This window comes from Epinephelus fuscoguttatus, linkage group LG21 (genome assembly GCF_011397635.1).
Source record: "Epinephelus fuscoguttatus linkage group LG21, E.fuscoguttatus.final_Chr_v1".
NCBI classification, from domain to species: Eukaryota; Metazoa; Chordata; class Actinopteri; order Perciformes; family Serranidae; genus Epinephelus; species Epinephelus fuscoguttatus.
The window spans coordinates 38,081,177-38,109,078 of NC_064772.1; the positions used below are offsets into that span (position 1 = coordinate 38,081,177).

Sequence of the window (27,902 nt, forward strand, 5' to 3'; positions counted from 1 at the left end):
CTGGTTGGCTGTCAGCTGTAATCTTTGCAGCGCATTCATCAGGAGTCACAGCAGGGGGCTTTCATTGCTGCTAGATCTCTGAAGTCGGTTTGGTGTGTCTGGGCCTTCAGAGATAATAGATAACTAACGATGTACAGTATTCTCAGCCTGCTTAAACCACCATCACTGCACACTGTGTACAATGCAGTGTAATATACAGCCTAACTTTGAAATCACACGTAAATCTGAATGTTCAATTAACTTCTTAACCTTTTCTGAACGTCTTTTCACCTTCACAGAATTAAACGTCTGTTAAACATCAAAATATTAATTGTGGTTCTGGCTTTAGGATATATATATAAGATATATATATATATATCCTATATATATATATATATATATGTATATATATGTGTATATATATATATATATATATATATATAGCATATAGCATCAGCAGCTAGATAACGAGATAATGAGCTAAACTGACAAGCCTCAAAAACAGCAGTATGCTAATTAGCGCTAACATATAAATAAATGGCAGCGTGGTGGTGCAGTGGTTAGCACTGTTGCCTCACAGCAGGAGGATTCCTGGGTGATATTAAAACATAACATCACATGTTTGCTTTAAACACAGTTTATGTACTTTATCGAAATGATACACAGACTGAATCGTGCCTTGGTCTTTCTCCTCGCCTCACTCAGTGATGGCCAAATGAAGCCTTATGAAGCATTTTCTTTACTTTCTGAGCCCACTAGATGGCACTTTTTGTTCAACAAAAGGTTGAAAACACACTGAATTGCCATTCTTTGAGCCTCTCTCTTTAAACCATGAGCGCCATCTAGTGGGCTCAGAAAATAAAGAAAATGCTTCATGAGGCTTCATTTGGCCATCACTAATTGCAATCACGTACATTTTAACCTGAGGGAACAAAATTATTTATCCATGTATTTATGACATTATGAACTTGCAGTGTGCATTCGTAAACTAAACATTTTTAAACTTACAATTACTTTTGTCATTTATTAATAATTACCTTATTATTTGGAGCTACATGGAGTGATGGTTGGGGAAGTTTAGAAGATGATAAAGACAACTTCTGAAACTTGTATTTCTCACTTTGGTACATCAGAGGCTGACAAACTGACAGCCCTCATGTCATTACCATTGTCTCGTGGTACACCAAAACGCCTCTGCTGCCAGTAATAGCAGAGGGTGTGAGCCCAGCCACATGGTGTGAACGTCTGTAGCCTCGTTTGCAGACTGGCCTCCCATCACTGAGTCTTGTAAGAGCAGGATATGTGTTAATGAAGTCAGTGTGTGTCGGACTGCTCTCTCCCTGCCTTCGACTACACTGTGGTATCTGTTCACAGCGGTGTCAGCGGGTCAGGGGCCTTTACTCAACCTGCTATTGTGGGATCTGCCATCATGAGTATGTGTGTTCAGTTTGGGAGGGCGCCTCCTCTTTGTCTTATATTTACTACACAATGATTTATCGTCCCCAGAAGCTGAGATAACTAATTAACAGAGTAATTAATTAATAGGAATTTACATATTTGCTTTTGCAATTAGCGCAGTGAGGTGATTAGCTGGAGATGGGGAGTTTGACTCATCAGATGTTAGTGTGTATAAAGGACATGAAGGTTAACTACACACCTGTTACCACTGTGAGCTGGTGTGTCTCTCTGCTGGTCATGGGGGTGTTTCCATTTTAGCAACACAGATCAGAGGTGTTCGTTGTCTTCTAAATTAAAAATACTTTTTTTTTCAAACACTGGGAGGGGACGGGTCTTATAATGACGTACATGGTAAATGCAGCATAATCTATATTTCTACAGCAATAATTCCATCACCTCCATACTGCTCTCTGCTGATGTTAGCATACAATAGACAAAACCTTCCTGCAGGTGTTTCACATTAAAAGCCTATCATGACAAGCCCATACCTGGGAGTCTCAACTTGCTTTGCCCAGGGGCCACTTCTGCAAAATAACAGGTAGCCAGGGGCCAGTCACAAAAGCCCCACACAGGTCAGGTGTACGCAGAGGCGTTTGTTGGATTTGAGGACATTCAGGGCTCAGCACAGACCTCTTTCTGGGGCTCTGGCTCTCTATTTATCCAAAGGTTTGAGCAACTAAAACACGTGCTTAGGTTTGGGAAAACAGAACAGGGTTTGGCTTTAGAGTCTTACAGGACACAAACACCGCTCTCTCAGGAGAAAGTCTGCGTTTGTTGGACCATCCACCACCCCACGTTGACTTTCGCCGCCTTAACGTTCATCCTTGTTCAGCTGCGTTTCCTCCTGATGCCGCCGGGCACCGTTAAACTATAACGGCAACTGGCTGCGTATCATGCTGACGTTAAAGGTAGTGATGGTCAAATGAAGCTTTGTGAAGCATTTTCTTTATTTTCTGAGCCCACTAGATGTCGTTCATGGCTTAAAGAGAGAGGCTCAAAGAATGGCAATTCAGTGTGCTTTTAACCTTTTGTTGAACAAAAAGTGCCATCTAGTGGGCTCATGAAAGTAAAGAAAATGCTTCATGAGGCTTCATTTGGCCATCACTAGTTAAAGGACGCCTTATTTTTGTTGGTTTCTGACACCCCAAGTCACTGCCCACACGCCAGATTTCAGCGTCTTCAGAGTGAAACCGGGCTCTTTATTTTGAAAGAGACTGTATGCAAACTGTACATTTCCTGTGAAAACAGAAGTGTATTTTGAAAACAGACAATGCATGTAACAGGCTGAAGTTGACACGGCGTCCCAGAACGTCAACAACCAACACACCCAGGGTACCTTGGACGTCATATGTGGACATGGAAAGTCCATGACCAAACGTGGACATGTGACGAGGTGAGGACACGTTGCTCTGGTTCACAGGAAGCCTTGAGTTGTTTCCTGGATCACACTGGAAGTTATGTGCATGTTTGACAGCACAGTCAGCTGATGAAATGAAAGTGGCGTGAACAAATCCACCAGTATCATCACTTCACGAGATTACGTGACCGCACGAGCTGCACCGCTCTGACTTTTCATCTAGAAACTCAAACCAGTCCCACGGGAAGAGACTGGCACTGAATCCCCCACACAGCAGCCAGAGAGACTGGGGAGAGGCTGGGGAGAGGCGTGGGGGAGAGATTGGGGGAGAGGCTGGGGAGAGGCATGGGGAGAGGCGTGGGGGAGAGATTGGGGGAGAGGCGTGGGGAGAGGCTGGGGGAGAGGCATGGGGAGAGGCTGGGGGAGAGGCATGGGGAGAGGCGTGGGGGAGAGACTGGGGGAGAGGCGTGGGGAGAGGCGTGGGGAGAGACTGGGGGAGAGGCGTGGGAGAGGCATGGGGAGAGGCGTGGGGAGAGGCTGGGGAGAGGCGTGGGGAGAGGCATGGGGAGAGGCTGGGGGAGGCGTGGAGAGGCATGGGAGGCGTGGGGAGGCATGGGGAGGCATGGGGAGGCGTGGTGGAGGCTGGGGAGGCGTGGTGGAGGCGTGGAGAGGCTGGGGAGAGGCGTGGGGAGAGGCATGGGGAGAGGCATGGGGAGGCGTGGTGGAGGCTGGGAGGCGTGGTGGAGGCTGGGGAGGCGTGGGGAGAGGCTGGGGAGGCGTGGGGAGGCGTGGGAGAGGCATGGGGAGAGGCGTGGGGAGAGGCTGGGGGAGAGGCGTGGGGGAGAGGCGTGGGAGAGGCATGGGGAGAGGCGTGGGAGAGGCATGGGGAGAGGCGTGGGGGAGAGGCATGGGGAGAGGCATGGGGAGAGGCGTGGTGGAGAGGCTGGGGAGAGGCGTGGTGGAGAGGCTGGGGAGAGGCGTGGGGAGACGCTGGGGAGAGGCGTGGGGAGAGGCTGGGGAGACTGGGAGAGGCGTGGAGAGGCATGGGGAGGCGTGGGAGAGGCTGGGGAGGCATGGGGAGGCGTGGGAGAGGCATGGGGAGAGGCATGGGGAGAGGCGTGGTGGAGAGGCTGGGGAGAGGCGTGGGGAGAGGCATGGGGAGAGGCATGGGGAGACGCTGGGGAGAGGCGTGGGGAGAGGCGTGGTGGAGAGGCTGGGGAGGCGTGGGGAGAGGCATGGGGAGGCGTGGGAGGCGCTGGGGAGGCGTGGGGAGGCGTGGTGGAGGCTGGGGAGGCGTGGTGAGAGGCTGGGAGAGGCGTGGGAGAGGCATGGGGAGGCGTGGGAGGCGCTGGGGAGGCGTGGGGAGGCGTGGTGGAGGCTGGGGGAGGCGTGGGGAGGCATGGGGAGAGGCATGGGGAGAGGCATGGGGAGGCGTGGGGAGGCATGGGAGAGGCATGGGGAGGCGTGGGGAGGCGTGGGGGAGGCATGGGGAGGCGTGGGGAGGCTGGGGGGGAGGCATGGGAGAGGCATGGGGAGGCGTGGGAGAGGCTGGGAGAAGCATGGGGAGAGGCATGGGGGAGAGGCATGGGGAGAGGCGTGGGGGAGAGGCATGGGGAGAGGCGTGGGGAGAGGCGTGGGGGAGAGGCTGGGGAGAGGCATGGGGGAGAGGCATGGGGAGAGGCGTGGGGGAGAGGCTGGGGAGAGGCGTGGGGGAGAGGCATGGGGAGAGGCGTGGGGAGAGGCTGGGGAGAGGCATGGGGAGAGGCGTGGGGGAGAGGCTGGGGAGAGGCATGGGGGAGAGGCATGGGGAGAGGCGTGGGGGAGAGGCTGGGGAGAGGCGTGGGGGAGAGGCATGGGGAGAGGCGTGGGGAGAGGCTGGGGAGAGGCGTGGGGGAGAGGCATGGGGAGAGGCGTGGGGGAGACGGACAGAGAGACGCTGAGAGACAGAGAGCCACACAGAGAGAGGGAGAGCGTCCCTGGAGAGCTAACCTGCCCGGTGACGTCAGCAGCAGATGGCATCAAGGTCTTTACTGCTGGAGGAAAAAGAGAGACAGAGGAGAGGAGAAGAGAGAAGAGGAAGGAAGGAGGGAGGAGGAGGTGGAGGAGGGAGGAAGAGGAGGAGGACTGATATTTGCTGCTGAAAGCCTGTCTGTGTGTCTGGAAGCTTCAAGAAGATGCTCTGTGGAATGTAACAGCAGGACTGGGTGAGGAGCTGCTGGTGCACAGTCAGAGAGAGATGGAGCACAGTTTGTCAGGTTCTGCTGTGAGGCTGATTTGTCTTGTTGAAGAGGAAGATAATAAAGAGAGGTGGGCTGGTTGTGTTCAGCATGATTAGGATGTTTTCTCATCACATGGATTTATGCTGTACACTCAGAGTTATTGTTTTTAAGTGATGTCATCGTGCCGAGACTCTCTGACTGAAGTCAATATAATTATAATAATGATAACAGGCTGTGCTGATTTGTGTCTATATCTATAAAATGCGAACCAGCTGATCTCTTTTTAATTTTTCTGTCTGTTTGGCATCAATAAAGTTTGATCTCCTGTCCTCTAATATTCATGTCACTCTTCCTCCTGCAGGACGACATGCTGACTTTTGAGAAGCCGCCCTCCAACCACACCGGCAGTCCCTTCAGGACCAGCTGGGCCACCAACCAATTAGTCAGACCGGTGAAGCCGGAGCCTGGCAGAGCCCCGGAGGACACGTTTGAGTCCGGGAGAGAGGATGGCAGAGAGGGGGAAGAGGAGGAGGAGGAGGAGGAGGAGGAGGAACAGACGAGCGGTCTGAGGAGAAGGGGTCCTCATAAGAAGAAGCTGAGCCAGGTCCGACTGGACCGGGTGCGTCTGCGGCGCATCGAGGCCAACGCGCGGGAGAGGAACCGGATGCACGGCCTCAACAACGCGCTGGACAGCCTGAGGAAAGTGGTGCCGTGTTACTCCAAGACGCAGAAGCTGTCCAAGATAGAGACGCTCCGCCTGGCCAAGAACTACATCTGGGCCCTCAGTGAGATCCTGAGCTCCGGGAAAAGGCCGGACCTGCTCACGTTCGTGCAGACCCTGTGCAAGGGTCTCTCCCAGCCCACCACCAACCTGGTGGCCGGCTGCCTGCAGCTCAACTCCCGCAGCTTCCTCTCGGAGCCGGGCGGGGACTCGTTCTCCCTCTACCCGGCCTATCACCACCACCACGGGATGGAGGCGGTGAGCAACAGCTCGGCGGACAGCGGCAGAGCCGTGCGGCCCTTCGGCTCCCTCTTCGGGCCCTACGAGGCTCTGTACGACAGTCCGTCCCCGGACAGCTCCAGCCCGCTGGACGCAGGGACCCTCAGCCCACCCATCAACTTCAACGGGATTTTCTCCCTGAAACACGAGGAGCCGGCGGAGCGGAGCTGTCACTACGGCCTCCGGTACTGCTCCATCAGCAGCCAGGGCTCCTCCGCAGAGCTCGGCCCGTATGACATCCACCTCCGGGGCCAGTTTTACCAGGTGCAGGAGGAACTGAACAAGCCTTTCCATAGTTAATGAGCCAGACACACACAGCTCACCGAGACTGTACAATTTGACTTTAATTCATCAGAGGATGCGCGCACACACACACACACACACACACACACACACACACACACACACACACACACACAGTGATATTTAGAATTATTTTATTTTATTTCTATTTATTGTATTTTTATTTTATTTTTATTTATTTCTATTTCTTAATTAAAGCTGGTGTCTTCACTGCAGCTGCAAAGAAAGGCTCAGGGAACTATGCAATACAGAGCAGACAGCGACACATCCAATGGAAAACGAAACACACACACACACACACACACACACACGCACACACACACACACACACACACACTCAGCGCCTTTCTATCCGCATTTATTATTATTATTATTATTATTATTATTATTATTATTATTATCATTATTATTATTTGTATTATTCAAGTCGATCTTTTGTTGTGAATATTCCGTGCAGAGTACTGAGTGTAACTTTGACTGATAACATGTAAATAGCTCGCTGTGTGTTTGTAATAAGGGGAGCTGAGTTATTCCCGACATGGACGCGTTTTGTGAATTTGCACAGCCAGTCATATTGATGTAGATATCTCGGTAATAATGTCGCCTTATACTCAGGTCTAACAGGCTGAGTGTTCCCGCTGCAGCTGACTCAAACACACTGACATTATATTCATATTTAATCTCAGTCAGATGAATGAAAACAGATGTTTGGCTCCAGTGATGAAGGTGGAGTGTCATCCTCATTCCCGTGGCCCTCAGTGAGTGTAGCTGCTGCCGTCCCTTCTTGTTGGAAAGTCTTACATGGATTTAAAAATGCATCACAGACATGGTTTTATTGGTGAATTGTTCTCAGATAAATAGTGGATTTTTTTGGGGGGGGGGGGGGGGTCTGTTCTGGTGCAGTGCACGTTTGCGTCATTCAGCTTTGTCACAGCTTTGTTTTATAGAGCAAATAAAAGACGAGTTTAAAAAACAGATGATGAGAGATGATGTTCCTGTTCTCTGTGTGGAGCCATCAGAGACTGTTGGTGTGTGTGTGTGTGTGTGTGTGTGTGTGTGTGTGTGTGTGTGTGTGTGTGTGTGCGGGTTAAAACAAACTGGGAAGGTGAATACAGAATACACTGTGCAGGTAATTGCAAAAATTCCGGTACTCTTCAAGGACAGCTCAGCTCAGTCAGAGTGGAGGTCCAGGGTTCAGGCAGCCTGATCTATTATCATATCAAAGTCAAAGTCAGATTTATTGTCAACTCTACAATATGTACAGGACATACAGAGGATCGAAACTGCTTTTGTCCTCAGACCCTCGGTGCAGACAGTACACTTGACATAACATGCAAATATAAAATATAAGATATAGGATATAAGATATCATAAGTAGAGGCATAAATAAAACCTGAGCTAAAAAGAGTTATACTCTAAAAAAAAAATCATGATATAATATATCATGTAACCTGTGTCATATGACCTCTACATGAGCTCTTAAATAACACACCTGTTTCCAGCACTTTACGCCCTGATGAGGACTCTTCAGTCGTTGGTTTATCTGTGTATTAATAAAGGACGTTTAACCAGTCAGAGAGCTGCAGAAATATTTCTGGACTTCCTGTCTGAACCCTGGACCTCCACTCTGACTGAGCTCACCTGTCCTTGTTCTTATCTTTACCTCACTGTTTGCCCTGTCCTTGAAGAGCACCTGAATTTTTTGTAATTACCTATACAGTGTATTAACCCCTATGTTGTCCTCATCATCCCTGATACACTCGTACATTAACCCAAATCTATCAGGGATGATGATCGGATACTGTCTGATCCCTCACACACACTCACACACACACACTCACACACGCGCACACACCAGCTACATGAAAGGATTTGATGTTTTTAATTTTTCAGTAATTTTATCTTTAAATCAATGACATAATTTTCATTGATTAAAAACAGGATTCAGCCAGGCATGTTCCTAAAAACATCGGCGTCAAAATCCAAATGAAAGGAGCCTGTAAAAGAGGCCAGTTAACAGCCTCCTGAAGATCTGCTGCTTTCAAAGCAGGAGGCTTACATTTTTACACAGATTAATAATAATAATAATAATAATAATAATAATGTGATTCTCCTGTAAAAATATAAAATAAAAATATAATGGAATATAATGTAAAAATATAATATCACCTGCTACAAATTATTTCCAGGAAGTCACAAAATGTAACTGTAATATTTCACAATAAAAATTACACGCAGACTTTTACTGTGACATTCAGCCAAATTCAGAATTTCATTGTGAAATGCATGCAGGTAAATGTTGTCATTTTACTGTGGGATTACAGTAAAATACAGGAATTTTACAGGAGCATGCTGCGAAATCACAGCAATCAGATGTACATGAGCTGTGAAGTTACAGTTAAATTCAGTCATTTACAGGAACATACTGTTCTATCACCGTAATATAAAGCGCTTTAACTGTCAGATTACATTAAATACAGTAAATCTGCAGGAGCATGCTGCTAAATCACAGTGATATGCAGGTGTAACTGCTGTGAGATCACAGTATACAGCTGCCATTTCACAGTCATTTACTGTAAAATGATGCAGTAATTTACAGTGAACGTGATGCAACTAGCAGCCAGTAATTTACTGTAAATGCACAGTGAAATATTTTACAGTGTAACATGGCTGTAGTAAACTGATAAAACTCTTATTTATTTTCTTCCCATAAATAGACCCAATACTGCAGTGACACCATTTCTGTTCTTCTTAGTTCCTCAAAAATGACATCTCAGTATTATTATATCAATATTACTAAACACAGTGAGAACGCCCCCCTGTTTCCTGTCCATTCATATCAAAGCACATCAGTAAAGAACGTCTGATTGTGTTGCGAGAAGGTGTGTCGAGACACAATACTGCTTCCTCACACTTCGGCTGCGACAGGGCGACAGCGAGCTTCGTCTTCACACCTTTAATATCTCACTGCTGCCAACATTAGCTGCAAGGTGTCAGCGTCTGAACCGTCCAACAGCCTCAGCACGGTGTATGAAATGAAGCCGGCTCTGCTGCTTGATCTCTGTGTCTGCATCAACTCTAAATGTCAGCTTGATGGAAACTCATCCCTGCACACGCTACACGTCTGACTGCATCGCTGCTGAGGACCCTGCAGTCACAGTGAAGGTTGTAAAGTCAGTGGCCACATTTATTTAAAAAGATATGTTTCCATCATATATATGTTTAATTTCAGCTGCAGTGTTCTGAGGGATGATTCCAGTATTTACCTCTGATATTGAAAGCTGTGGCCATCACTCCTGTCGTTGAGAGAAACGTTGTGCTCAGATCAAAGACGTGCTGTAGATAATCAGAATTAACTGCTGGGTTGTTCACAGCCTGTCATAATGCTGCACTCATCACTTCGTCATGCTGCCAGATCTCAGCAGCTCTGAGTACACATTTTACAACATTTGTCTTATTTCATTGAACTACAACAATATATTGTGGCGACCTGAAGTTTCTCGATTGCAAGAACAAGGCACGGAGATGAACTCTGAACCAGGAAGAGCTCTTTATGCAGGGTTGTCTGGCCAAAGAGCTCAACATCAGCATCATCCCACCACACACTGTGATGGCCTGTCGGATACGTGCAAGCACACACTCCTGAGAGTGACATGAACGCCATGACTCCACTGCTCACCTCACAACCGTCGAGAAGACTGTGAGGAGTGATTAGTTAATGATTATAAGAGCTGTAAACTGCGGTCTGGTGATATATAAGTATTAAGTCATAAAACCCACAGATGTGTTCGTCACATGGGACCTTAGTCCTTCCTGTAGATGGTGGTGGAAAAAAAGAGTAACTCCATGTGTACGTGAAGAAGCATCACAGCTGTCTGTCATGGCAGCAACAAGGACAGCACAGCAGCAGGAGAACAAATGAATAAATAATGCATATGTTTCATTTAGTTATTTTTATTTATTTAACCAGGAAGTCCCGCTGAGATTGAAAATCTCTTCTGCAAGAGAGACCTGGCCGAGGCTGCAGCCAGTGCAACAGATACAACATGTAATACAACAATCTACAATAAAATAACAGCTCTTCAAACAGAGCAGCCTCCCAAGAAAAACCATCATCATCCTCACTGCGACCTCGTCACATGAACACGTTTGGTCATGGACTTTCCACGTCCACGTTAGTCTCGCTCACCAGACCTTTCTCAAGAAAAGAAAAGTCTGGCTGGGGCGATTCTCACTTTAAGATTGGAGAAAAAAACGCCCCGGCTTTTTTTGTTTCTTTTAACCAGTCACAATCGTTCTGGGCGGTGCCACAGCAACGGTGCACTTGCAAAAATATTGCCGGGGGGAAACAGGTTATCGCCTACAGGACGCGAACCATGGCAGAAAAATGGCTACATCCCCACAAGATTAAACACCGCAAAAGTTAGTGAAGGACGTGTTGAAAACTGCTGCACAACCGCAGGTGGTAGGGCGGGACTTCAGCGGGTGGCTCGTTCCGCCCAATGAGAGGCTGATCTCTGTAGCCTGTAGCCTGTGATGCACCCACTCAGACTAGGCCACATGTGACATCCAAGGTACCCTGGGTGTGTTGGTTGTTGACGTTCTGGGACGCCGTGTCAACTTCAGCCTGTTACATGCATTGTCTGTTTTCAAAATACACTTCTGTTTTCACAGGAAATGTACAGTTTGCATACAGTCTCTTTCAAAATAAAAGCACTACGACGGTACAACACTGCAAACAGATGTTTTTTTTTCCCTTAAACAATGAACACACGTGGTTAGGTTTAGGAAAAAAGAACAGGGTTTGGCTTTAGAATCTTTCGGGACACGAACACCGCTTTCTCAGGTGAAAGTCAGTGTTTGTTGGGCCCATCCACCACCCGTCCTGCCTGCCCAACTCAGACTTTCGCCACCTTAATTTTCATCCTTGTCCCACCGTGTTTACCCCTGATGCTGCAGAGCACTGTTAAACTATAACAACAACCGACCGCGTATCATGCCGACGTTAAAGGACGCCTTTCTTAGTTGGTTCTCTGAGTGAGACCGGGCTCAAAACAAAAAAACAAAAAACCCAAGTCTCTGTCACCACATTTGTAATGATGCCCTTAAATTCATCGATGGATAAAAGTGTTTCTAACGTTAGATCTTACTGAAGATTGTTTCATGTCCAAGGTGCAGAGTAGGAAGTGTTCTCCAGATCTGTTTAAACCAGACCTGTTGATTTGAGGAATGTTTGTTTCGGAATTTTGTTTTAAGTTTTCTTAACGTGAGAATCAAGACACTCAGTTAGCGTCATCTGGCAACTCTCCACACATCTGAATATGACCATGTCACATAAACACTTTGAAGTGACACCAGACTGTTCCTGCTGCTGCTGCTGCAGTGAAGAGCGGGTCGTTAATGACACATGGGTTTACAGCAGAAGAGCCTTCAAATCCTGTGTCAGTGTGTCCTGCAGTGTCGCTCTCTCACACCTGTTAGTTCACTTGGTTCAGGTGTGTTGCTGCACACAGGTGAAGGGGGCGGGGCCTGTGGGGAACAAAGGAGCAGGGAATTGTTTGGGGAGGATTTTTTGATTTTGTTTGCAAAGGAGGAGAGGAGAACAGTGCTGGCACGGAAATAAACCTCAGTGGACTCTTGCTTTTGGTGTTTCCTCGGCCGGGTGTGTGGAGGACCATCAGAGGACTGAGCCGACTAACAAGCGGGACCATTGTTTCTTTTCTTGATTCCTCTCCGGTGAGTTTCTTTTTTGTTTTGTTTTTTTGCAATGCATTGCTTCTCCCTGGTTCCTATTTTTTCATTTTAAATAGTGAACTTTGGGCATTTCTTCCTCACTGTGATTATCTTCAGTTGGACAAAGGAGATATTTATGATCATTACCTTTCATTAATTTCTTTCTGCTGTATTTCATTTGCAGAAGGGAATAATTTATGAATAAATCATGTTTGAGCCTATTTAAGTTTCCTTCAGTGCGTTTTCCTGCCAACACATTCTCACTGCGACCTCGTCATGTCCACGTTTGGTCATGGACTTTCCACGTTGTCTGTTTTCAAAATACACTTCTGTTTTCACAGGAAGTGTACAGTTTGCATTAAGTCTCTTTCAAAATAAAAGCACAACATCAGTACAACACCACGAAAAGACTTTTTTCCCCTTAAACAACAAACACACGTGGTTGGCTTTAGAATCTCACATGACACAAACATCACTCTCTCAGGTGAAAGTCCGTGTTTGTTGGACCCATCCACCCCTCCCACCTGCCACACTCAGACTTTCACCACCTTAACTTTCCTCCCTGTCCCGTCGCGTTTAACCCTGATGCTACTTGGCGCCGTTAAACATATGACAGTCCTCAGTTATTTTAGGCTATTAAAGTGGGCATTTAACTTATTTTAAATGGGTCAATTGTTCTTAAATTAGTTCTAAACTTAATTTTTAAACTATTGTATCCTTTGGGGGGTTTAATTGCACTGTATTTTGTTTCTTAATTTATTTTAACTGTATTTCTTAACAAGGGTTGCTTGCGTTGTTTATTGTGTTGAACATGTATTGTATTGTATTATGTATGTCCTCGTGTTCTCCTGGCCCTGCGTGGAAGGCACACCCACGTTTATTCCACAGTGTCGACAGGTGCAGCGTTGAAATGCACCCTTACCTTTACTCACTCACACGCATCCAAACATTTCACCCTGATACGTGTTCATTATCAGTGAAGAAGTCAATCACTCAATCAAGCTGTGTATCATGGCGACATTAATGGACGCCTTTTTTTGTTGGTTTCTGACGCCACAAGTCGCTGCCCAAGCGCCTGATTTTGGAGTGAGACCGAGCTCTCCTCTGCTACCCCCCTCTCACCAAGTTTGAGTAATCACTGCAGCTTTTGAATTTAACGAGGCTTCAAAGGTAAGCTGACTGTTGCTGACTGATGACGTCTGTCTGACCCAAATGTAGCATTAATAATAACAGGAGCTGATTAACAGTGTGTGGATTATTTTCCTAATATCTTTATGTTCCTAGTCCTCGTCACACAGGTGTCTCATGTTATTCTGAGCTGCAGTGATGAATCAGAGTGTCAAATATCAACACGTCACTGCGACTACGATAAACTTTGCATCAGTTAAAATGAGCTAAATGTGTTCAGTGTGTAAACCATCTGTGTTTGTTAGAAGCAGTGAGTTGATTCTACAGACCTGTAACAGCATACAGGCTCCTCTGTCTTACCTGAGACTCTGGACTTTTGTCTTCAGTGATCTGATTGGTCAGAGGTCGAGCTGTTGACGGGCTGTGATCAGGTCAACTGTTCAGCATCAGTCACCACGGTGATTTATCCCAGTAAAGAGAGAGCCAGCTTTGCAGTACTGAGAACCCAGAGTTAACCCTGACGTTACCTCGCTAACTCCAAACCCTGCTTCTCAGCACAGGCCTCACTCCTCAGGTCTACACTGTACTCTAATTTACAACAGTTCCCCCATGAGCGAGCTCTTGGCGACAGTAGCGAGGAAAAACGTCCTTTCAAGAGGCAGAAAGCTCAAACAGACCCAGGCTCTAGGTGGGCAGCCATCTGCCTCCACCGACTGGGTTTAAAGAGAGAGGGACGCACAACAACAATGATAATAATATGTATGTAAAAATGGAAATAAGAAAACTAAAGCTAACAATAGCAGTGGGCGTCAGGAACATGGCGGCGATCCATGGGAACCTGCAGGACGGGAAAGCACAAAACTCCGGGGAGGAGGCCAACGTGCATTAATGAGACGTGGATGTGTGCGGAGGGAGAGGAGGTGAGAGGAGCTCACAGGAAGTCCCTCGCCAGTCTGGGCCCATGACAGAATAACCAGATATGACCACATGAAGACTCTTCTGTGGGTCAGCATGCGTCATGTGTCCGTGGAGCGCGCAGACAGACAGACAGACACACATACACACTGTATTCTCTCCCTCTGTCACCATTTTCAAAGTCCTGCGCTGCAGATGGTGCGGGACACACAGTCTCCTCCATTGAATTCTCAGTAAGCTGCTTTTCGGCGAGGAGGGTGCTGCGGAGGCTGGTGGAGGGATTCTAGTTTTAATTAGAGGGTTTAAGATGCTAAGCTCCTCAGAACAGTGGCTCTCGAGAGAGGCGGGTGCAGGTGATGCTCCAGAACTGAAGTCGCGCAGTGGTAACAGCCAACAAGTCATTTGCATTTTCGACTGGTGTCACTCTGGCATTCGTCCTGCTCTCTCCTGGCCCCCGAGGAGCTCCCCCTCTTTCTGTGTTTGGCATCGTCCCCCTGTTTTTTGTTTTGTTGGCAGGGGCGTCGGCTGTTAGGCTTATCCTGTGAAGGTTTGTTTTAAATACTATGAAAACAAAAATCATAATTTCAAGCATTTATATGAAGTGAAATATCTCATGCACACAGATTTAATCAAGTCAGTTTAATTTAATTTATTAAAGGTTATCTCAGGATGCTCTTCACGTGGAGCCGGTCTGGTCTGTACTCTTTTGATTTACTCAGACCCAACAGTTCAAACAATATCAGCACTTTATATTTTTCTCTGTTCTGCAACAGTAGTGAGAAAAAAAACTTTCTTTCAACAGGCAGAAACCTCGAGCAGAACCAAAACTCTACAGCGGGCGACCGTCTGCCTCTGCTGCACAGGCTGAGAGAAGGAAGAGGGACACAGATGCACAGGAATTATAATTATGGAATGAATAGAATACTATTTGTAGGCGCAGCAGTAATGACAGAAGCATGACTGACAACAGTCAGGGGCGGATTTAGTCATTTTGGGGCCCAAGGCGAAGACAGGCATGGGGCCTCCACATCCTTTTATTGATCCTTTTATTGCTGTGGTGCTGAAATGAGAAGGTAACACACAAAACAACAACAACAACAGGTCAATTATACACATACATACATCTGAACAGAATACACATGTATTATTTTTTACCTTTTGTCCCCCTCTCTTCCCGTCCCTTTTACTCATTGTCTTCCTCTCCTTTTTTTCCTTTTCCTCAACCTTAAACATCTACAGCAGTAAATTATAACACACATTAAAGCGATATTAATACAAAGCTAAAACACTGACAGGGATCAGTTTACTTACATACTGTGTAATGTTTTGAATGCATAACGTAAAGGAATACTTATCAGCGTATACTATAACGTTACTCACTGGTTGTTCATCTCGGTCTCCACACGTCAGACCCTCCTGAACGGATGTTGACGTTGTTGCTGCTGGTTGATTGTTGCTGGTGGTGACGGTGGAAAAACTAGTGACTTTTGCCAATTTTGTGACAAATATTCTACTCTCCTCCTTCTGTCTCCTTTTCTCAGCTCCGCTGGGGGAACTTCTTTTCATTTCTCTTACCTTCCTCTTCTCTTCTCCACGGCAAGCCGTTTGTTTTGCTGCTGTCTTCCTGAATCCTTTCGGCACATGCGCAGTAAGACGGACTAGTCCAATGTAGTGGGGACTGAAGGGGGGCCCCGAGACACACACAATACAATAAGCATCCTGCTGGCATTTTAGTGAAAGGATTTTAATCAAAAACATAAATAGTGTGCGCAAAAACTATATTAGCCATAAATGTATGAGGAGTTTTATGGGGCCCTCAGAAGCTTGGGGCCCCAGGCAACCGCCTAGTTTTGCCTAATGGTGTCCGCTGCTGACGACACTAACAGTGGCGGTGGATATGATAGTAGCTAAGATAAAATTAAAGGCTCAGTCCCTTTCACCAGCCCGCTGTGGCTTCACATGTTGACAGATAAAGGCCTGTCTCCGTCAGAGGCCTGGGGTCTCGTTTATAAAACAGTGCGTAAGATCCACACTAGAAATGTACGTACGGACAAAAAATGGCACCAAAAAATATTAAAGAATTATAACAATTAATTATAGACAATCTCTGCAATCAGGCTCGACCTCGCCGTCTGCGTTGCCAATTTCCTGTCTCCAAAATGTCCGTAAGCATGGCTCAAAGTCTCTCCCATCAAGTCTGCTTTTATAGATCACAACTTTTGCCTGGAAAGTGGCGTACACCTCCGTTTTGTCCAAGGTACCCTGGGTGTGTTGGTTGTTGACGTTCTGGGAGGCCGTGTCAAGTTCTTTTTTTAACATTTACACACAGTCTCTTTCAAAATAAAAGTGCTACGTTTTTTTTCCTCCAACAACAAACACACGTGGCCTCAACAAAGGACAGCAAAATGTCCTGTCGCATGTCTCGGTGTCCATCCGAAGGCCCACGCTCCAACAAGTGCACGTGTGCTGTGCAGAATGAGAACAATTGAGCTCATCAATCTGAAAGCTATGAATAATAAATATCACTTCATACATATAAAATATGTATGAACGGATCCTGTCTGGACAAATTACATGAAGTTTGTCTGTCCTTGACTCAGGCTAATCAGAGCCACATTAAGAGCTATTTGGAATGACATGTCATACAGTGAGGCCATTTATATTACCAGCTAATACTGACATCCACTAACTGCTAATGACCCCATCACAGCCCCTAAAAATACCATTAGTTTCTTCCCCCCATTTAACATGAAAAGAGGTATTTAACTTTTCAATTAGTTCTGTTTTTAGAAAATGTCTTTTTCAATAATACTTGGAGTATGAGAATGAGCCAGGTGTGGAGGACGCAAAGTAAAAATTCATGTCGACTGTGATTATGATTCTTGTCTGTCAGGACCAAAGGAAGCAAAACAATATTTGACAAACCAACAGTTCACCATCTGAATCTGTGGTTCTGGTTCCGACTCAGATATTTCTCTCCTCAGATGTTTAGAATCATGTTTCCACTCACTGTTCAACTGTCATACGATGCTGTTTGTGACCAGCCATCGGCCACTGTGTCAAACAGACATGTTCACATTACATCATGTTTATTGGTCCAGTGTGGAGCAGTGCATTGTGGTAGTTGTTAGTGCATGTGCAGCACAGTTAGTAAGGTCGAGGTTGATAACAGTGATATTGTGTGTTCCCTCTTTCTAAGATATGTCTGCTGCTGAGATGCTTTACGATAATATTCAGTTTGAGGGAGCAACAGCGCCCCCTGCTGTCAAAACTCAGTATCTGTGTGAAGCAGTAAATAGCAGAGGATTGTGGGTAATTTTCAGAGCTAAGGAGGGTTTTTCACGAGGCAACTGGCCTGTCGATGTCTGTGGGCAAATACTCACAAAGCAGAGGAACAGAAGCTGGCTTTATCTGTTTGGATATTCCTTGTTTGTCATTTTAAGTTTGCCGTGTTTTTATAAAGTTAAATATTCATTTTTAATTATTTTTGCCACCAGTAAAGACGGTCTGTTGTGCTGTTAGCTAACACTAGCATGATGCCGTCTTGGTTGTCCACATGAGGAGACTTTACTGTTTATCCAAGGTACGTTTTACTGTCACTGCATTAAGTGTTGTAATGTGTTAAACAGGAAGACGTAATATTTTTCTATGGTTGGTTTCTGAATGCAGTGTTAAACTGTGAATGTGTTTGTAAAAATGGAATGTACAAAAAGAGGAGTAACATGATCTCTTTGTTTTGTTTACATTTTCTTTTATATTTGCATTGCTCTCAATGTGGCGTCACAGTGGTGCAGTGGTTAGCATTGTCGCCTCACAGCAAGAGGGTTCCTGGTTCGAACCCTGCCCTTCTGTGCGGAGTTTGCACGTTCTCTCCATGTCAGCGTGGGTTTCCTCCAGGTGCTCCAACATGTTCTCCCTGTGTCAGCGTGGGTTTCCTCCAGGTGCTCCCACATGTTCTCCCCGTGTCAGTGTGGGTTTCCTCCAGGTGCTCTGACATGTTCTCCCTGTGTCAGCGTGGGTTTCCTCCAGGTGCTCTGACATGTTCTCCCTGTGTCAGCGTGGGTTTCCTCCAGGTGCTCCCACATGTTCTCCCTGTGTCAGTGTGGGTTTCCTCCAGGTGCTCCGACACGTTCTCCCCGTGTCAGCGTGGGTTTCCTCCAGGTGCTCCAGCTTCCTCCCACAGTCCAAAGACATGCAGGTTAATTGGTGACTCTAAATTGTCCGTAGGTGTGAATGTGGATTGCTTGTTGAATCTGAAGCTTAATCAGCACCTCTGTTCTGATGACCTTTACAGCCTCGTTTGGCAGGCAGGTTTTTGTCTGATGTGACAGCTGACATCACTGTCAGAATCATACAGAGCAAACAGACCTGTGTATAGATGGGCCCCGTCCTCCTCCTCCTCCCCCTTCTTCTTTCTTTGCCACTTTGCTCCCAGTCAGAGCTTCCTGTCCATGGCCAGAGACTCTGTCCACACCAAGAAGCATTTAACCTTGAACATGCACTAATTTGCCAGACATCACTTGTCAGGCAAGAGCGTCTTCACAGGCCCAATAATCTTTACTGTGTCAGTGTCGTCTTCTTTGATGTAAATAATATGGAAATATGACGGTCTAATAGGAATGGAGGTGGCATCTCTGTGAGAGTATATGTGCGGTTGTAAATATGCACACACTTGTGGAGGGAGTGTCTGTGTGTGTGTGTGTGTGTGTGTGTGTTTGTCTCTTGGTACCACGCGTTTCCAGATGGGCACACACACACTCACTCTGCAGCCCACACAAAGACCAAATGGTCTGTTGGCAGTCAACCTACATCTATGATCTGGAGCTTAATGTGAGAGAGCACACCAAGTGGAGCTGCCTGCAAGAAACAAGCCTGAGGAAACTACAGTCTTAATAAGATGCTTCCTTCCATATCCACGGAGCTACACTTTGTGTCACACAACTATGAATTCGTCAGCGTTATGCTACGTCTTTCTCATGATGGTTTTCTTGTGCATGCTCACCATTGTTGGGCTGTAGTGTAACTAATTACTGTTAAAATGTCAGTAATAATTTTACAGTCACCCTAAAACCAAACAACTCATTACAACGATACTTTTGTTCTCACGTCACTGCTGATGTGAAATACATTGTCACCTCAGCGCATTCATTTTTGTAATCGTTGCAGGCACGTCACAAAGCAGTGAGCTAGTTTGGAAGATGGAAACTCTTTTTTAAATATTCCCGTTACCCTGATTTCGTCAGAAGGAAAGATGACAGGAACTGTCGGACTAAAACTGTTTCCACTGTGACAAACTCGTCCTCAAACCTCAGATACTACAACTGACAGCACAACAACGTGAAGCTCCAGGAAATACACCCCACCGAAGTTGAGCCCTCTTGTCAACTTCAGCCTGTTACATGCATTGTTGTCTTTCAAAATACACTTCTGTTTTCACGGGAAATTTAACGTTTACAGTCTCTAGTGTAATGGATTACTGTTGGCAGGAAGTAATTCATAAAGTAATATTATTACTTTATAATAATAATCATTACTTTTATGCTTACTTCTTTAAGGCAGTACTAAAGGACATGGACTAGAGTCCTGCACCGGTCCATTTTTTTAAAACCTGCACCTGCCCATACCCATAAAGCTCAGCACCAGAACCAACCTGTTACCTGTCATTATGTCTGAGTCAAAGTTGCACCCGTCAACCCCACGGGGTCAAAGGTTACATTGGTGGCACTGACTTTCAAAATAAAAGGAACTGCAGCTTGATTACAGTGATTTAGATGTCAGAATATTACACCTATACTGCACAGCTTTTTACTTCGTTTAAACCAAAAAAAAAATAAAACATACATTTTTGTTCATTTTTATGCTGTATTTCTATAAATATACATACTTTTACCTGTGACACTGCAGATTACCCGTCAGGTACCCGACCAGGTGCAAGCCTCTGACAGGCTGTTCTAGCTGCACCAACACCACAGTTTGTTTGAGTAAAACAGCTTCCATAATTCTGGTTTGCATCTGGACCACCATGAGCGGCAACTCACCGACGGCCCAACTTTGGTCGACAGCCAACCATCGGCCAAAGTCGAGCATCTGTCGTCCTAGTTTTTGTGGTGTGTCCCGCACCGTCGGCACTTCGGCGTCGGCAGCTTTTCGGCCGATTGAGTATGTTGAATCATGGTGGAGCTTGTCGGTGAGAGAGATCACTCTGATTGGCTGTTCAGGTTTTATTTCCTCGCCCCTGTAGCGAGTGAATCTGCCTGTAGTGAAACCGGGGCTAACCGGTGCTTCCTCCTCAGGCTCCACTTCACTCAGCTGCCCCACAGACCCGCTGCTTCTTCACACTTTAACCTGAATAACAAACCGGAGCTAACTGGGAGCGGCTAGCGGAGCGTTAGCCGCAGCATGACCGGAGGGAAGCACAGCCAGTTAGCCTCCGCTAGTCTCTGAGCTAGCCCCGGCTCTCCGTTTGGATCCAACCGGAGCACCGAGCCCTGGTTTGTTATTCAGGTTAAAGTGGGAAGAAGCAGCGGGTTTATCGGGCAGCTGAGTGAAGTGGAGCCTGCGGAGGAAACACCGGGACCGTCTGGATGTAATAGTCCGTGGAGGTGCTGCGGTGCTCGGCTGCACAGATAGGAAACCCCTCGGCTGACAGGATGTACCACTCTCTCACTCCGCTCTCTCTCACGCAGGCGCAGAACGTACGTGCTACTTGGCCGTCGGATGTAGTCCGTGTAGTGTGTTCAAATGCAACTGACACAGGGCGACGTGAGGCGACGTAGACGACGCAACAGTTGTCCGCACCTTAACAGAAGAAGAACAAACTAGACTGGAAGGATTTCAGTGATCACTTGTTTTAGTAAAGAGAAATCAACATCAGACACAGTTTGACTGAACTCATGATTGTATGACGATCCATCCTGCAGTCGTGGCTCCACAAATTTTTATATAAGATATTGATTAGCTCTGTGTGTCAATTGATGCAGCCTCAGAAATGTGAGTCGTGTGTCTCACAGGGCTGGAGGAGGGGTGTCATGTGTGCGAGGGAGGGGGGTCGGTGTGTGCAGATGATGGGAAGGCCCTGCTTGGCATTTGGTCAGGATCATTGTGGAGCAAGTATCACCAGCTGGAGATGGCAGAACAGGAGGGCGTGTGTGTGTGTGTGTGTGTGTGTGTGTGTGTGTGTGTGTGTGTGTGTGTGTGTGTGTGTGTTTCCAGTATAGGAGTTCAGCGTTACAGGCAGCTTTGGGGAAGAATTGCATGGTGGAGGGTATTTGTGCAAACAAAGCAGAGGGGAATGATCATCTATTCTATCAGAAATGATTCCACGGTGCGAGGACACACAACCTGGCTGTGTTCGACTTTACCGATCAAACTGAGTTTCAGGTGTGTGACCATCCAAAGCAGAACAGAGTCAGCGTGTGTTTTTGTTTCCAATGAATTCGTCCTGATCAAAAACACAGCGTGATGTCGTGAAAACGATTCTAACAGGCCAGCTACGTTACATGATTTTCTTCTTCTTCTAAAAACCTGGCACACTGAAACATTTAAAGTCACGTTGAAGATTTGCTTCGATGGAACAAAATACAGACAAAGAAAATGGCGACTGGTGAGACAATAAAACAGCGAGCTGAGTAACCAGGGAGGCAGTTGTTGGGATGCAAATGAAAGGCAGCACAGATGGCGCGAGGCTCCATCACTCACTCTCTGGATAACACATGGAGGTAATATAATTCCTCTGTGGCTCGCCGCCCTGAACTCCCACAGAGCTCCAGCAGTGGGTGTGGCCTGCCTTGTTGTTAGCGCTTGTAAATGTGAGTCAGGCCTCCTCCAGCCCAGAGGGTGGTGCTAACTAACCTGAAGCTGTGACCTCGAGTCACAAATGAGTCTTTTTGTGATCTGTAGGCAACGTGGCACGCCAACACATGCTCACTGCGACCTCGTCATGTCTATGTTTGCTCATGGACTTTACATGTCAAGATATGTCAACTTCAGCCTGTTACAGGCATTGTCTGTTTTCAAAATACGGTATGTACAGTTTGCATACAGTCTCTTTCAAAATAAAAGCACTAGTCGGTACGACACTGCAAATTGGCAGCAAGTGCACATGGTTGCACTTAGCCAACACACACAGGGTAAATCCTCAAGCACCCCTCTACCTGTCAGCATCTCCCTGCATGGAAAATCCCCAGGCGCTCCCACCTACTACCTCTTCCTGATTGGGCGGAGCCTAGAGTCTGTGTCGCCACACCTTACAGGTGGCAGTGCTTTTTCCCTCTTCAATCTTTCCTCCTGTTGTCGGCTCAAACTGCCTTCAAATACAACAATGAAATGCAACTTCCTGCTTGTGCTCATGTGTCCTAAGTGACAATCCACTGAGCTGATACGGTCTTTGAACCAGAACTTTCCTGAATTCCTAAATATTCTTCACACACGTGTTGGGTTTAGGAAAGAAAGAACAAGGTTTGGCTCTACAGTCTTAAAAACACCGGCCTCCTGGGTGACGGTCGGTGGTTGTTGTCAGTAAACCTTGTGAGTTGTAATGGAGCTGAATTTTGTAACGTTACCTTTGTTAAATGTTGCTGTTGTCCTTGGCTTCATATGAGTAGAGGAAAAGTCTGCTAGCTGCTAGGCTAATTTATACAATGTAAAATGCCATAGGCTTGTGCTAATAATGTTAGCATGTTGTATTTGTGGGGAAATGTGTCCAGATAAAGACAAGTGTTTGTCTGTGAATGCTGCGAGTTATAGTGAAGCAGATTTGTGTTTGAAACTGTCTCTATTAAAGCTACTCTTACCTTTTTTGTATTTTACACAGCACTTAGAAAAAAATTGAACATCCACAACTCCACCTCCCTCCAAAGTCCCATCCCCTCCTTCATTACGTCCTCATTACATCTATGATAGACGTAGGCGTTGGCAAGTTAACGTCAGATACACACAAGAGCAGAGCGAGTGGCTAATGTTAGCCATTAGCAACTGGGGATGTTACGTGAGCGGTTACGTCAGTCGGAGGCCTCAACGTGGGGAAGACAGACAGGACGCTCGACCAATCATTGCATTCGGTCCACCATCAGGCTGATTGAGATCACATTTGATGTGAAGCATGAGGACATCATTTCCAGTTGTGGTGCAAAGTTTTGTGCCCATTCGGGTGGAGTCAGAGCACAGTAGATCCAGACATACTAGAAGAGTGATGTCCATTGGAATAGACGGGATCTCAATAGATTAAATGTTAAAAAAACCTGATTTGATCTAGAGACGTTAAGATGACATTATACAAACATTACACACAGTATCAGGTTGGTGTGAGCAAATGTAAATGTCACACAGGTTAACCAGCCTGTTTCCTCAAAGCATCGGTGGGTTATTTTCATGAAGTTTCCTTCAACAATACATGGCTGTATTTTGAAGGTAATCCACAGACAGAGACACTGCCGCACCAGTTTCTCTGCCGTTTCTCTTTCTGTCCCTTTCTTCCAGTTCATTCCATCTTTATCTACAAATGGCTGTGGATGGCAAGATGTAAATGAGATCCTTATTACAGCAGCGTTCATCAAGCTGCTGCTGGAGCGACATCAATGGCCTGATGAATATGCATGCAAATTTGTTAATTAAGTTAATTATTCTGCAGAAATCCATTTGTCTTGTGGAGAAAATCTCTCCTGCAAAGCCTTTAGCATGTTTCAGTCATTAGTCACTTGCAGGACTGTTAAAAAAAACACTTTGGTTCATTCCTGTTATAAGAGGGAAACAAAGAGTGACGTTTGACGGGGCAGGGGTGGAGAGGCTGGTAACGAGGCATTCACTGGGTGTCGGGACACGTTTGAGACGTCAGAGGATTTACAGTGTTTCCGTCACTGATGCCAGGTACTGATTCATTTGATAACAATAACATAAATGACATATTTTGGGTCTAAAATTTCCCAGTTTAATATTTTGTCAGCACACCTCAACCCTCTTCTGTTGTTCATGCCAGATTCTTCTCAAGATCAAGATTTGTGGGCTCTACACCCACTCTCGTTCTCGCTCTGTGTCCCTGAAATAGTTCTGGTTTTAGCAGGATTTATATTTCTGCGGTGCCAAATGTGCACCTCCCCAGAAATGTAACTACATGTTGTTCACAGACCTCCTGTCTGTCTCTGTAAGCTGAAACCATTTCCCTCAGTGGAAACAAAGCTTTGATTTACTTTAATTTCACAGATAAGAAACAATAAATCATGAAGACAATAAAGCCTCCACACACTGTGTCTCATTCATGAAAAGTGAGTAAATCTGTGTGTAGATTTGCACATAAAAGCCTACTCTACTAAAAACCTACTCCAGATTCAGGAACGCCGTGGGAAACTCAGATTTGATCGTAAACACGTGTGTATGATCATGAATGTCAATCCATCGTAAAGTGACAGCGCGCTCCCGGTAATCAGCAATTAGCATAAATCCCCGCCCATGAATAGCCAATGACCACCATATAAGGAGGTGTAGGTGCATCCTGTCGACCTGTCAGTCATGGCACAAACAAAGAAAGAGAGAGAAAGAAAAAAGAATTTTTCCGAAGCGGAGAGCGAAATAATTTTGGGTGAAGTGGACTTAAGAAAAAACATTTTACTTTCTTCAGTTAGTAGTGGTGTGACAGGGACAGGCAAAGCGAAGGCCTGGAGGGAGGTAACAGATGCTGTTAATGTTGTCTCCGTGGTACAAAGAACCATGTCAGAGGTGAAGCGTAAATGGTTTGATATGAAACTGGAGGCAAAGAAACGCATAAGCACACACACAAAATACAGCGGTCACCAAACAAACAGAAGATTCATTTGTGGGGTTTTGAATGAGGTGGGAACGGGAAAGCAGAGATGTTTTGTGCGTAATGGATAAACTCTAAATCAGTGATGGCTGTCAGAATGTAGAGCTATTTAACATTTATTTTAACAAATGATACGATAACATATAGCCTACAGCAGTTTGTATGCAGCGTCTTCAAATTATTTGAATCTTAATAGCCTAAAGCTCTGTTTAATACAACGTAAAATAACATTTTTCAAATCAGATTGATTCATTCAAATGATCAAAAAGCCACAAAAAAAAACGTGTTGTCTCAAATAATTCTTTCAGCTGGCGCGTGCTCCTTCGTGGCTCCACCACCTGCTGCTCCTGCTGAACCCAGGCACCGAGGCTGAAGAGGCTGTGATCCGGCTGTCCTTATGGATATTTTTATTATCGTCATTCAACATGTAGAAAGAACGTGTAATCTACTGAGTTGATTTACATAGATAATTCACAATCGTGAACCTCATCTGGATCTTAAACCTGCTAATTACCAACTAATGTAACTAAATGTGTTATATTTTTAATATTTTGTCATGTTTAGATTACGTGTTTCAAAGGCATCTGTGTATTGAGTACATAACAGAGCGCAATACGAGTTAAAATTGTAATTTCCAATAGTGACAAGCAATATTTATGTGCTTTACTACATTTACACAAGCACTATGAGTGGTCAGGAGCAGGAGTAGATTTTGTTAGTAGCTACGAAAAGATCGGAGCTACTAAAATATTGATGAATGCGGACATGCACGTAAATTTCCGTCTGCGAACAGTTTACACACAAATTCCTTCTGCTCACGTTTCATGAATGAGACCCGTTATGTGTTTATCCTGGCTTCATATGAGCAGAGGAACTCTCTGCTAGCTGCTAGGCTAATTTATACAATGTAAAACGCCATAGGCTGGCGCTAATAACATTAGCATGTTGTATTTGCTTGGAAAACGTGTTTAGTATCAGACAGTTGTTTTGTCAGTGAACCTTGTGAGTTGTAATGGAGCTGAATTATGTGCCGTTACCTTTGTTACATGTTGCTGTTGTCCCTGGTTTTATATGAGAAGAGGGAAAGATCGCTAGACGCTAGGCTAATTTATACAATGTAAAATGCCATAGGCTTGTGCTAATAGCGTTAGCATGTTGTATTTGTGGGGGAAATGTGTCCAGATAAAGACAAGTGTTTGTCTGTGAATGCTGCGAGTTATAGTGAAGCTGATTCAACCCTTAACTTTACAGCGCCTCACAGGAACTCCACCCCCTCCGCTCTGGCTGCCCATGCTCGGTGCTCCTTTCCTGTTTTTCACTCTAAAGTTGGACAAAACAAAGTTAATAAACTGGTCTTCTTTAAAATGTTTAAAAACATGTTTCATCTTTAACTTCATCTTCTGCTTATGTAATTATCACAGTAAAATAACCAAAATATAAATATGTACATATATGACCAGGATGCTGGGGGGATGGGACAGGAGACGGCTCAAGGAAAAATCCTGTTAGCTGCAGGACGAATCTCTTGTGCTCCGGCCCTGATCACAACCCTGGCCTTAAGAATTGCAGGCAGTCTCAGCCACTGTAATGTGAGGGCAGGTGGGACACCTCTCACCTGGAGTGCCTTCTAACACTTCCACTGGTATTTCTACCATAAAAAAGCTCATCTGAGCAAAGCTGTTACCTTTATTGCCTGTCTCACATGATCTCTGCAGATTGCACTGAACTTCCTGCGTCTGCGTGTGTGTATATTAAAAAATGCCATTTACATGCAGATGGTTATAAGACGTGGTAAAACATTTAGAGAACCCTGATGGATCTTTCCTTGAGTGAGGTTTATGAGGGATAGTAAAACATGTAAGTGCACAAACAGCACTTTGTACGCTGTGTAAAACTGGTCAGGATTATTCTCTGAGATTACGAGCAGTCAAACCTCATCGAGCCTAAATGAACATGTCTGGTAGGTGTTATGCATCATGCGAGCTGTTCAGGTTCTGTCGTGATCAAAGCAAGAGAATTTAAACCCTACACACAGGGGTTTGAATCATACACAATGAAAGAGTAACGTAGTAATGATGTAACGAAAGATTAATACTCAGAGTATTGAGAATTTCCCAGATAAACCAAAAGACAGTGCTCAGCTATTTTTAAATGTCATTTATCATAAATGATTCTGTCGTAAGTATTTTATCTGACTGATTCCTCCACACCAGGCGTTTAACGGCGTTAAATCACTGATGACCACTTTCATGGAATATTTGTGTTCAAACTTTACACAGTAAAATGACCAAAACTGAGCGATCACAGGAAATCACAGGTGAGACTGTTTTAGTTTAATCCTCCCCTCATCGGCTCGACATATACGAGAGAACCCTCAGTGGCATTGTGTTGGAGACACTGTGGAGAGATTGTGGATCACACAGACGTCTTTTGGGACTGCCCAGTATTCAAGGGTTCTGAGGAAGCGTTAAACAAAGACACTGACACAATGATGGAGCTCAGTGTCCCGTCGGACCCATTCATATTTTTGTCAGCAGTTACACCTGAAGACAGACACAGCACAGATCAGAGGTTGAAACTGAGGATACTTTTATTGATTGCTGAGAAAATGATGACGGTGAACTGGAGAGATGAAAAAGGACCAACTCTAACGCAGCGGACGCAGAATGGTTCACATGATGGAACAAAAGTCTGAAACTGAAAATGGACTCTTTAACACAGAGGTGGACTCCACTTATGTTATCCACCTTATTCCTGCTCCCATGATACCTTGCCTGAATTATGTGTGCAACTTCTGGTGTTGAACCGAAACTGACGATTTCCATTGGTAACAGGTTGTTTACAGTTTGTTTACACGTGCTGTTTGAGACATGTGTTGCACTTGTATCAATCTACCAGCATGTAGAGGTATGTCTCAAAACAACAAAGTGTAGGTAGTGGGTCCATGTCATTAGTCCGACGTCCCATTGTTCCGATATGTGATTATACTAGGCTATACTGTGTTTGTGTACCATA

At 45.6% G+C, this 27,902-nt stretch overlaps 2 protein-coding genes across 4 annotated transcripts in view; one reads left to right on the top strand and one right to left on the bottom strand.

Moving 5' to 3' along the window:
- The window catches only part of LOC125882019 (uncharacterized), a 212,984-nt gene that overhangs the window by 69,387 nt on the left and 115,695 nt on the right, over window positions 1-27,902 (bottom strand). The window lies entirely within an intron of this gene.
- Window positions 4,864-7,174, top strand: neurod6a (neuronal differentiation 6a). Of its 2 annotated transcripts, none has more exons than XM_049565618.1 (2): window positions 4,864-5,101; window positions 5,375-7,174. In XM_049565618.1, the coding sequence occupies exon 2, from the start codon at window positions 5,381-5,383 to the stop codon at window positions 6,311-6,313; it is 933 nt and encodes a 310-aa protein (XP_049421575.1). In that variant the 5' UTR covers window positions 4,864-5,101; window positions 5,375-5,380; the 3' UTR covers window positions 6,314-7,174. The 2 variants fall into 2 exon arrangements, with proteins under 2 accessions (XP_049421575.1, XP_049421576.1); XM_049565619.1 differs by having other exon boundaries at window positions 4,864-4,998.

Bases quoted from the DNA above. Each gene is read 5' to 3' on its own strand.
- neurod6a (XM_049565618.1), top strand. From the start codon at position 5,381: ATGCTGACTTTTGAGAAGCCGCCCTCCAACCACACCGGCAGTCCCTTC.